The 12500-nt window shown below is 36.7% G+C and overlaps 2 protein-coding genes across 5 annotated transcripts in view; one reads left to right on the forward strand and one right to left on the reverse strand.

Annotated features, from left to right (window-relative positions):
* The window catches only part of LOC124953068 (uncharacterized protein DDB_G0271670-like), a 10446-nt gene extending 7467 nt beyond the window's left edge, over positions 1 to 2979 (reverse strand). Inside the window, exon 1 of the mRNA XM_047503951.1 lies at positions 2623 to 2979. Coding sequence (XP_047359907.1) covers positions 2623 to 2866 — 244 coding nt within the window. The 5' untranslated portion in view covers positions 2867 to 2979. The remainder of the gene's footprint in view (positions 1 to 2622) is intronic.
* Positions 1 to 12500, forward strand: part of LOC124953057 (protein scalloped) — a 181875-nt gene that overhangs the window by 142091 nt on the left and 27284 nt on the right. For all 4 annotated transcript variants that reach the window (XM_047503918.1, XM_047503908.1, XM_047503936.1 and 1 more), the window contains 2 exons: positions 6255 to 6379; positions 8003 to 8141. In XM_047503918.1, the coding sequence (XP_047359874.1) occupies positions 6255 to 6379; positions 8003 to 8141 (264 nt within the window). The remainder of the gene's footprint in view (positions 1 to 6254; positions 6380 to 8002; positions 8142 to 12500) is intronic.

Raw genomic sequence — 12500 nt, forward strand, 5'->3', positions numbered from 1 at the left:
GGAATGTATGCGTGTACGTATGAGAAGTAACGTGATATCATAAATGAATTCTTATCTCTCTCTCTCTCTCTCTCTCTCTCTCTCTCGTTCTTTCGAAAGTAAAAAAAAATACAAGCAATGTGCATATGTGTGTGTATATGTGTGTGTGTATATTAAAAAAAAAAAAAAGAAAAAAGAAAAAAAAAGAAATCTCTGGAAGGCCGGTCGACCATGAAATCGCGACAGATAGATCAGTGTGGCATGAAATCGAGATGCGAGATCATCGGTAAGAAATGTACGATGAGTCGACAAAGATACTCTAGAGATGAATGGTATACGTCAGAGAATAAGAAGTAGTAAAAGGAAAATAAGAATAAGATGAGGAAGAAGAAGAAGAAGAAGAAGAAGAAAGAAGAGAAGATATTAAAAAAGAGGAAGAAAAAAATACAAGAGTAAAAAGAGAAAAGAAGAATAAAAAAAAAAAAAAAAGAAACAAAGAGAAAAGAAGAGAGCACGCACGAAGAACGATTCCTCGTAACGAGCTTCTCCTCGACGTAGACGGAAATTGATTTCGCATAAATGCATACGAATTGCATTTCTTTCTGACCTTCTCCTCCTCCTCCTCCTCCTCTTCCCCTATTCTTTGCGTTTCCTCACTCTCTCTCTCTTTCTCTCTCTCTCTCTTTCTGTCTTGTCTATGACCTTTTAGAAATATCAATCTTAACGGGACTTCCGATTGACGAGAACTAGGAATAAAGAAATCCTTCATAAAAAGAGCATAGTAGAGTAAAGTGTAATAACTATTGAAGGTACACATATACACATACGTACGATATATATATATATCGTTGGTGTACGTACGTCTTTTTCGACATGATTACCCTACTCGTTCTAAATAACGTACGTTTGAAATAACAAAAAAAAAAAAAAAGACAGGCTTAAATTATCGATAGTTAGTTTAAATACATATAATATTAAACTTTCATGTTAATGGAAAAGAATATTACGATTATTATACTAAAATTATATTATACTAATTAATACTGTTATATAAACTTTGTAGTACTATATATAACTTTTTCATGGATATGAAAGAAAGAAAGAAAAAATAAAAAGGGACGAAAAAAGAAAAAGAAGAAACAAATTGTTTTACAGTTAGTTAAATCTCAAACATAAAAAGAAAAAAAAAATATATATATATATATATATATATATATATATATAAGTATATAGATATTTTTGAAATTTCTTTTTCCAACATTCTGAATGCAAAAGCAAGGATATAATATGTACGTGTAAGATGAAGAGAAGAGATATGACGACGTAGATAAGGATGGTGTAGTGTTAGCAGGTGTTCGTGTCGTTCACGCACAAGAGAAACTTCCCCTCTTACCACCATCCCCCCTCCTCCAACAATGAAAATCGCTAAGGGCATATATATATATATATATATATATATATATATATATATATATATATCTATAGAGTGCGTGTGTTATATAGGGGTATTGCGCGAGCGCGCATGGTGCCCCGTTCTCGTACTCTTGTACGTGTTATGCCGTGCGGTACGGTCCAACGTAGGGACAAGGGAGGCGATATATAATGTTCCGCGATATTAAACGGGACGCATTCCACCGAAGCCACCCTCTGGTCTCTGCTATGAATGCTTCTACGACCCCCCGTCTCTTGCTTCCCCATTCCCCCCCGTTTCTAACTCCGACCTTCTCTATCCACCCCAAAACTCTACAGTACGAGAACGTGAACGAAGAGAGACAGAGAGAGAGAGAGAGAGAAGAGAGAGAGAGAGGAGAGAGAGAGAGAGAGAGAGAGAGAGAGAGAGAGAGAGAGAGAGAGAGAGAGAGAGAGAGAGAGAGAGAGAGAGAGAGAGGGAAATGTAGAGAGGAAGAGAACGAAGCTGGCCTACTCGACCAACAGAGAGCCACCCCGAAATGGTTATACGGCAAATTTACAGCTTAGCTCTAGTGGCACTACCACCACTACTATCACCACCATCACTAACACCAATACCAACAGCACTACTACTACAAACCCTACTATCACCTATACCACCGTCACCATCACCCTACGAACACACCATTTACTACACCCAAGAGTAGGTTGAGTAGATTGGAAGGAGGAGTGTGAGTAGGTTTTCGGTAGAGATACTAGAGGTGGAATCCAGCGTGGATATGTGTCTGTATAACAGTTTAGTTTCGGTACGGATAAAGCGACAACAAACATTTTGTGAACTTGAATTAAGCTAATAGAAATGCCATGAGGTTCGACGATGAGATAGTTTATAATTTCTATAAGTAAATCGAAATAAATATTCGCTTATACTTTATTCTTGAACGATCTATATAAATTTTTATACGTTTATAATATCATTCGTAATCGTTCATTTAATTCCTATTGCTTTTGTCAGATTTTAATCTGACCGTGGGAACGATCAAGGAGAGAAAGAAAGAAAGAGAGAAAAAGAGAATGAAAATGATCGTATGAGAGGAAGAAGAATTTTACGTTAAAGAAAAATGAAAGGATAAAGAAAAATGTCTGCCGAACGAGGAAGTTTCGTCGGTGAGGAAGAAAAGCAGCAGCGTTAGTAGCACTAGTCGTACCAACACCAGTAAAAGCAAAACGTACCAACGTCAATGTGTGATGTTAGTGGTGGTAGTGGTGATGGTGGTGCTGGTGGTGGTAGTAGATGGTTCGAGCGTAGCCGCATTTCCATGCGAGATAGGAGAAGATAGTATAAGGGTAGAGAGATAGCCGGGAGCGTAATATCGGCGAGTGGGCAGGTCATGCTCCAGAGAAAAGGACGTCGCTTGGGTCTCTCACGGTCGCCCTGGAGGAGTCGCGGTCTCCCGTGACATTCCAAAATGCCCATCCTCTCTTGACCAACCTGTCTCTTCTTCACTCCACACTCCTCTCCTCTCCTCTCCTTTCCTCTCCTCACCTCACCTCACCTCTTCTCTTCTTCTCCTCCTCTTCCATCTTCCTCCACCTTCTCCATCTCATTCTCCACCTCTCAATGTCCATTCCCTGCTCAAACAGCTTCTCTCTCTCTCTCTCTTTCTCTCTCTCCTACATGTTCTGGTTCTCCCTCTCAGACCTTAGCAAGGCAACGGGGGTGTGGATGCACCCTATCACGGCCTGCCCTGGCCATTTCCCATCCTTCATCCGTACATTTCCATCCCCCCTCGACCACCTCGTGCGCCGAATGCAACCATGCGTCATCCGCCATGATCTATGCATCCTGCCGTCCTGGCATTGCGCGTACCGTCTACCACTGCGCACAACTATACCAGCTTATACGCACACCAAATATATATATATATATATATATATATATATATATATATATATACCATGAAATACCAGCGCTTCTACGATCTCTTCGTTTTCTGTACACGTGTACGCATCCCTATCTGTATCTCTCTCTCTCTCTCTCTCTCTCTCTTTCTTTCTCTCTCTCTCTCTCTCTCTCTCTCTCTCTCTCTCTCTCACTGTGTTTCTCTCTGACAAGTGTGTAGCTCTCTGACAAGCTTCACTAATACAACAGCACATACGTGCATACTATGCGAAGCTTCCCTTCCGGTGTCTCTATTAAAGCTTTGCGCGTTTTCCGAGCTTTTGGTGTTACTGTCGTACTGATGTTGAAAGATCGTGTACTACTACTGTTACTACTACTTGAGAAAGAGAAAAAGAGATAGATAGATAGAGAGAGAGAGAGAGAGAGAGAGATAGAGAGAGAGTAAATGCATACTTTTGACTCTGCCAAATTCTCCGAACATCTTTCTGTGAAGATCAACGTCGTTTCTATTTAGATTCGATTAGAAAGAATTAACATTGCTCTATATCATTAACTTTCTCAAATGTTAATCTCGATCGATAAATTTCAATAACGTCTATTTGTTTACGTTAAAAAAAAAAAAAAAAAAAAAAAAAAAAAGAAAAGAAAAAAAGAAATGCTCGTTGTTCCAACGTTCAAGAAATTATTGAACGAAGTATCTATCGATCAATTGTGATAAAGCTAAAGATTTTGATAAATAAATATATATATATATATATATATAAGTACGTCGTACATACATCTGTTCGTAATCCTTTTTATCGTCTCGTACTCGTTAACGTAAGATCGTATGATAAAACCAAATGCAATAACATTTTCCTAATATCGTCGTATTGAAGTTTAATAACAAAATTCAAGTTATCGGTTTAAAACCTCATATATGGAGTGACGCGATGCGTTACAGGAAGGTATAAACGTTCATACCGACAAATGATTATAGGATGGGTCGATCTGTTTTGGGCAAATGGTTGTTCGGTTCTCCGATAGAAACCGGGCCCATGATATAGGTCCTCATATAATAGCTCGTAATCCATACAATATCGTTTACGGTAATGTGAGAGCACTTAATCATTCACGTTATTACGTCACGCCCAAGCATTCGCATCGTAATTGCCTCCGTACCGCCAATATTCCTCATTACCATAATAACAGTGCCGAACGATCGCCGTTGACGTCTATAACATTAATAATAGTAACTCTCTTTGTCACGGAAGTGAAGTACTCTCTACGTCACGACCCATTACCTGTCATTTCCTTTCGAGTGTAACTTTGTGAGAGGGGAAAAAAAAACCAAAGAAAAAAAAATGACGAAGTTCTTACGAGTATACCGCTAAGAGTATGCCATCAAAGTCCCTCTCTCTCTCTCTCTCTCTCTCTCTCTCTCTCTCTCTCTCTCTCTCTCTCTCTCTCGACTACCGCCGAATTAAAAAAGAAACGAAAAGCTTTTTCTTTTTTTTCTTTACAAGTAAATTGAATAAAAGAAGAAAAGGGCATTTTTGATTCGCAACATATATGTCATTGGTTTCGATCAAACGAAATTAATCGATAATCGATTAGAATAAAATTATTATCGCATTATATATTGATATATATTGAACGGAGAAAGAAATAGAGAAAGGAAAAAAAAAAAAAAAAAAAAAAAAAAAAAAAACCGAAAAAGAAAAAGAAAAAAGAGTAAAAGAAAAAACAAGAATGGAAAGAAAAAAGAAGAGGAAAAGGAAGAGGAAAAGGAAGAGGAAGAAGAAGTAAAACCAATTGATGGCGTTTGACCATACCCTCTCTCACATCCCTTTTGGTTATGGTTTGCCAAGACACGTAGTTTCTCTCGGCTTTTCATCCGCTTTCCCCGGGGATTATTGCAAGAGGGACGCTTTCGAGGGATGTTCTCGCTAGCTCGCTTGCGTTGATACCCGGATACGGAAAGCTAGTTGACTAAAGAGAGAGAGAGAGAGAGAGAGAGAGAGAGAGAATGGTGGGGAGAGAGAGAGAGATAGAGAGAGAGTTGACGATGGGGACGATACACCAGGGGCTTAACATACACACTCCACCCCCGGTAGGCGGAGTGTACCGCCTACGAGCTACCCCCACCATTACACCACGCGGCACTGATACCAGCGATATCAGGCGAACACTTGTTGCTCGGCTGCTGGAGCCTCCCGTCCTTCACGTAACATCCCTCTTTCTCTATCTTTGTCTCTCTCTCTCTCTCTCTCTCTCTCTCTCTCTCTCTCTTTCTCTCTCTCTCTGCCTGTCTCTCTCTCTGTCTCTATCTCTATCTCTGTGTCTCTCTGTCTATCTGTCTTTTTATCTCTTTCTACCCTTTTACACTTTTCTTTCCAACGAACTCCGTAGCTTATCAAATTTAACGAGATAACATCGATGATATAACAGTGAACGAATTTATGAAGCTTTTAACGCATTCTCCTCGATCCGATCTCGTCTAGTTAATTCCTTCTAGTGATTTTTATTGTTCGTTAATATATTACTGGGAAAGGGACGCTTGGGGGTTGATCAATTCTCCTTTTTTTCTCTCTCTCTCTCTCTCTTTTTTTTTCTTTGCTATTTTCTTTTTCCTTTCTTCTTCTTTTTTTTTTTTAATTGTAATTATTCATTTATTTACGTTCAATCAAATATACATATGTATGTATGTATGTGTATGTATGTATGTACGAATGTGGGATTGAAATGAACGATTAGTACGATATATAAATCTCGAACGAGATAACGAATGAAGGGTATTATTATTATTATTATTATTATTATTATTATTATTATTATTATTATTATTATTATTATTATTATTATTATTATTATTAATTTTTTTTCTGTTTCTTTTTTATCTTTTTTTTTTTTGTTTTCTTTTTTCCTTTTAATTGTGTGTTTTTCTAATTTTTTATCTGTTCTTTTTTTCTCGTTTTTACAGGCAGTGCGGTGGCTGCAGCCGACACCATTTCCGCGCCGTGGACTCCCGCGAGTTCCGGGCCGCCGCCCGACGCCAACGGCTCCGGCTCGGATACGAAGAACCTCGACGTTGGCGAAATTAGCGATGTGAGTATAATAAACGTATTTATCGTGAATTTTTTTCTTTTTTTTTTTTTTTTTTGCTTTCGTTATTAAAATATTCCTACGGCATTGTTTAGATTCTAAAACTTTTTATTTCAATCGTAGAACATATAGAATACGTCATATGTCAACGTGAATTACGCAAGAACTTACGTACGTATAGAGTATCGCGATATATAATTGAGATATCTGAAGAAAAAAATGTTGTGGTTGTTAAAAAAAAAAAAAAAAAAACAAAAAAAAAAGAAAGAAAGAAAAAAACGATTGCTGAAAATGATCCATTTTCTTTTTTTTTTTTATCTTTTTTTCGCATAATTTTAACAATTTTTTGCAAATAAAAAATTTTATTAAGCCAAACACGATAGTTTTCAAGCGATATTAATTATTTTTTTTTTTTTTTGTTTATGTTTTTTTTTGTTTTTTTTTGTTTTTTTTTGTTTTTTTTAATAATAATAAAGTAATTATTTATTTATTATATATTATTTAAAATTACTATGTTAATAATAATTTTTGTTTTTCAATGTCGAAGCCTAGGAACTTTTCTTATGATCTAAATAAATAAAAAAAAAAGGTGGGAGAAAAAGTAGGTAATTGATTAAAAAAAAAAAAAAAATGATCTAAAAACTTTTATACCATCGTGTATTTTCAATTTATATATATATATATATATATAATAAAAATTTTCGATATATATTCAATCTTTATTTAATGATATATCTTGTTCGTAAAATAAACATCTATCGATTTCTCTTCGAAGATGAAGAAATGAGCAAAAGTCTCTTGGGTATTCGTGCCGGTTTTCTTTTATTTTATTTTATTTTATTTTATTTTTTTTTTATTCTTTTTTTTTTTTTTTTATTTTATTTTTTTTAGTAGACAGATATACTCGAAGATAATCGGTAAGTTCCTCTTCGTAAGGCACACAAGAGGAGGTCTTCGTTTCTTTGAAATTCCGAGTCTCGTTTTCTTCGTCCACTTAGATAGCCTCTCGTGCGTACATACACTAACACACACACACACACACACACACACACACATATCAAATAGAAAGGGCTATACGCGAACGGCCGGAAATAAAAGTGGATTCGCGAGAATTTCTCGAATCGCAGGAAGCAAAATCGTCGGCGTCCACCTACCAGCTCGCGTTCCATGCGTGCTTTTGCCTCGAGAAAATCTTCGAGGGACTCTTCTTTGTTTCGAAAGAACTCCTCTGATTGGACGAACGCGAGAATTCGTATTTTTCTTACGTATAACGGGTGTAGAATATTCAATTTGTTACTTCTTTTTCCCTTTTTATCGTTTTCTTCCTTTTTTCTTTTCTTTTTTTTTTCCCCCCTTCTCTTTTGTTCCTTTATTTCTTCTTATTAATTAATTCTCTCGCTTCTTTTTCTTTCTCATAAATAAAATGAAAAATTCCTATTTGAATAAGAATATTTACATCGGAAAAAAGAAGGGAAAGAAATTTTTTACCTTTCGACCTTTATATATATTTATGTATATAAATATTTATATATATATATATATACATTTCCCAATCGAATTCTCATGTTTATAACACGATAAAGTTAAATTCGTACTCTCATATTCGATCACACTTTCTTGTTTCAGGACGAAAAGGATCTGTCGGCGGCGGACGCGGAGGGAGTATGGTCGCCGGATATCGAGCAAAGCTTCCAGGAAGCTCTCACCATATATCCGCCATGCGGCCGACGCAAAATTATCCTTTCCGACGAAGGGAAGATGTACGGTAAGTCGATAAGATTAACGTACACTATGCGTGGTGCATATTTAAACCTTACAGGATGTAGATAGATACGTAGAAGGAGCAAACAAAAGGGTTATGATTTTAATAGCGTAGAACATGATCTTTGTTCGATGGAACGTGTAAGGAGAAAATTATATTAAAAAAAAACAAGAAAAAGAATAAGAAAAAGAAACGAAAATTAATAACAACAAACGTATTATATGAATTTAATGGAAATGAAAGTAAAAATAAAGAAAACTTTTGTTCTCTCGTTTAAAACTTTTTAAATATCGAAGCTCAAGGTTACATAGGTGGTAGGTGATTAAATTTTACAGGATGGGAAGGAGGCAAAGAAATTAAAGAAAAAGAAAAAAAAAACAATCGCGAAAGAAATTCATATCATTGATAAACGCTTCGTCTATCTTTAATAATGATAAAAAGAAAATAATAAGCCGTCGATGGGAAAAAGAATGTCGTCGTCTTCGTCGTCGTCGTCCTATTCGTCGTGGTCTATCGCGTGTATGGGGTTTGTCCTTCCTATCGAAGGATATCTCTTCGTTTCACGTAGGCGACGCGTCGGAGACGTTCCGACCTGGACATCGTTATTGCTCGATGCTGAGGTCAGTCTACGTGACCGAGCGGATATTGCTTGGTACGACCACCAGCAGCACCGTGGTGGGCAACCACCATAAACCACCACCACCATTAACCGCCATGAACTCCACCACCGAGGCAATAACGCTTGTGTCTCGCAACTCCTCCTCGTCCTTTCCCTCGCTCCCTCCCTCCCTCTCTCTCTCTCTCTCTCTCTCTCTCTTTGTCTATATCTATCTCTATCTCTATTTCTCTGCTTTACTTTGTCCTTCTTTTTCTCTTCTCTCTATTCTTTCTTGGTAACTCCACGTAGTCTTTATTAAATTTAGAAAAATCACGACGTGCCTTTTCGATATCATCGTGAACAACCATCCCACGCACCTCTCGGCCCTCATCCCTGTACCTGACATCCCATCCACTCACTCTTTCAATTTTTCTCGTAATCGGCGAAAAGAAGACATTCTCTTGTTGTTGTTGTTGTTGTTTTTGTTTATTATTTTTTTGTGTTTTATTCCTTTTTCTTTTTTTGCTTATTACAACAAATCCCGTTCTTTCCGATTCATATACTTATCGAATTTAATTCCTCCCAAGATATACCATAACGAATTGTCGTCGCCGTCATCGCCGTCCTGAAGTATATCGTAGACTTTCTCGACGTTTTTTTTTGTTTTTGTTTTGTTTTGTTTTTTTTTATTCTTTCTTTCTTCGGAAGCTATTGCTACAGTCACGGTTTTAACTTCGTCGTCTACCAGTGAATAAACGAGAACCGCTTGAATCCCATTCGTTAAGGCACAATATCGCTTAATTTCCGAAAGCACTACGCGCGAAAAGCCAGCGGGTGGCAATTCAATCGTGGCCCGCGGCGTTCTGTGAAAACGAACCTTAATTCGGATCTCTCTCTCTCTCTCTCTCTCTCTTTTTCCCTTTATCTGTTTATATCTATCTATCTATCTATCTATCTCTGACCCGTCTTCATCCTATATTCACTCCTATACTCCTCTCTCTCTCTCTCTCTCTCTCTCTCTCTTTCTCTTCAATTTCTACGGATGAAACAGGAAGAACGGTGCAACGACAACGACGAAATGGAGAGGGAAGGAGAAGGAGGAGGAGGAGGAAGAGGAGAGGGAGGGAGGGAGGATTAGCACGGTGTTGTTTACATTTCTCACCAGGTTTCCCTTTCTTTCTCTCTTTTTCTCTCTGTCTCGCTATCTCTCTTTTTCTTGCTTCTCTGTACCGTGAATTATAGTAAAATTAGTTTTGCTAGAAAATAGGAGTGAAAGGAGAAGAAGAGGGAGGAGAAGTTTCGCTCGATGATTCATGATAGCGTCCATCGACAAGGTACTCCTGTTGTGTGCATACACATTTCTTCCGAACGAAATGGTAATCATATTTCGTGATAGATAGATAGATAGATAGATAGATAGATAGATAGATAGATAAATAGATAGGTAGGTAGGTAGGTAGGTAGATATGTACGTAGGTAGGTAGGTAGACAGGTACACTAACAATCCGTCGTTATTTATCGTAAAGACATTTATAAAAAGATCCTACGCGCGTACGATCTTTCATATCTCTCAAGGATATCTCGTTAAATTTGATTATTCTTTTAAGAATGTATTACGAAGAAGAAAAAACAAACAGACAAAGAATGAAAGTCGAGAGCAAATATTTTGAAATTATTGTCTCACATAATTGGAAGTTTGAAATTTAAATTAAGGATAAATATAATACATCGTATTATATTATTATTTCTTGGAACTATCATTATAAATTATTTTATAGGGAAGAATTATAATATACGGAGATTTTCTATTCTTTTTTCTTCTCTTTCTCTTTATATCTCTTTTAGATCAGAAATATTTCGATACTTAGAAAAAAAGATTTTTTGTATATTTTTTGTTTGTCCATCTTTATTTCCTCCTAAAAAGAGAAAAATGTCGCGGCGACATCGATACTCGAAAAGAGGTGCAAATATAAAATCGATTTAGAACGAAAAGAAGAAGATAAAAGGAGAGTAGAAAGAGGAGGATGATGTCGGCCATCCATTCATCCGTCCGTCCGTCCGTCCGTCCGTCCGTCCGTCCGTCCGTCGGTCGGTCGGCCCGTTCGTTCGTTCGTTCATTCGTTCATTCGTTCGTCTATCCGTTCATGCGGCAGAAGGAAACAAAGGATAACGAGGCGCGAAAATCGCTTAACGTGATTGGCCATCGATCCTACGGGGAAACTTATCTCGCCCATTGCTCGTTCGCCAAGCCAATAAAGGATACCCCTGGACCTTTCCATGGGATTAAATATCCCGAGGCAATTTACCTCTTTCGAGCGTCCTCCCTTCTTCTCTCTATTTCACTTCTTTTCCCCTTCTCCTTTCTTCTTCTTCTTCTTCTTTTTCTTCTCTTTTTCCTTCACTATATTCATCTTCTTTTCCTTCTTCTTCCTTACCTCCTACTCATCCTCGTCGTCTACTTTCTTCTCTTCTATCAACCGTATACAATCGCCCACGCCAGAGATTTCTTCGCTAGGCGAACGTTTCCTTCTGTAAAGACAGGAAATGCGTTTAACGGTAGATAGAAGAAGACAGACAGACAGACAGAGAAAAAGAGAGAGAAAGAGAGAGAAGAAAAAGAACAATGAGAAGGGGATAAGTCAAGAGAAAAGTCGAGATTGCTTTAAATTTAATTATAACTCGAATGAGATCGGTCGAAGCGAAGCAACCATCAGTGACAGGTATTTCTTAATATCCTTTTTCACTTTGACTACGGATTCCTTTCGATAGCGAAAAACGTCCTTTGCTTTATCCTTTATTCCCCTCCTCTTTCTCTCTCTCTCTCTCTCTCTCTCTCTCTCTCTCTCCCTCTATCTATCTATCTTCCATCTTTTTAAAATTTTTTATATTATTAATATTATATCAACGTGTTGCTTTCATCGAGACTGAATCATAAATGACGTTTACGATTATGACAATACGATACGTCACTCTAAGAGCCGAAATCGACGAAATCTTTCATTTCATTTTCCACGAATATATTCTTTTATCTATCCTTCTTCATATTTATCTACTGTTTATATTTATTTTCTATCTTTTTCTTTTTTAACGAAACTCCAAATTCCTATATTATATTTCGATGAAGCTTAAAGAAGCCACGGCTATTTTCTCGTCTATCGACGTTGGCTCGAATGTTCGAAACAAACAAACAAAAAAATAAACGAAAAAAGAAAGAAAAAAAAAAAAAATAAAGAAAAAAAGAAAAAAAGAAAGAAACACGAAAGGAAAAAAAAAAGACTCGAAAGAAATAAAGAAGTAGAAACCCTTTAACTTTTTGCCTGTATGTCTATTGAAATAGAAAGAAGACTATAGCGTATGTATGTACGCTCTTTGCTCCGCCGTTATGCGAGATGGTTTTCTTCTATCTTGAATCAATGTTCTGGAACGAAGTCTATAAATATTGTTTTTTGTGAATATTCTTTATTTCTCTCTCTCTCTCTCTCTCTCTCTCTCTTTCTCTATTTCTCTATTTCTCTCACTTTTCTCTAATTTCCTGTTTCGTCGCATTCAATTGACTTTTTATATAATAAATAAATATATATATATATATAAAATAGATGTTTATTTCTTTCTATCTATAAATTTAATTAGAAATTCTTTGAATTCGTTCGTTTATGATATAAAAATTAACCATATAAAATGAAACAAATGTCTATGTGTTCATCTTAAAAGAGTGATTACGGTTAATTTATAAAGTACCTTATATAGATACACACACACACACA

Source organism: Vespa velutina, chromosome 1, assembly GCF_912470025.1.
Source record: "Vespa velutina chromosome 1, iVesVel2.1, whole genome shotgun sequence".
Taxonomy (NCBI): domain Eukaryota; kingdom Metazoa; phylum Arthropoda; class Insecta; order Hymenoptera; family Vespidae; genus Vespa; species Vespa velutina.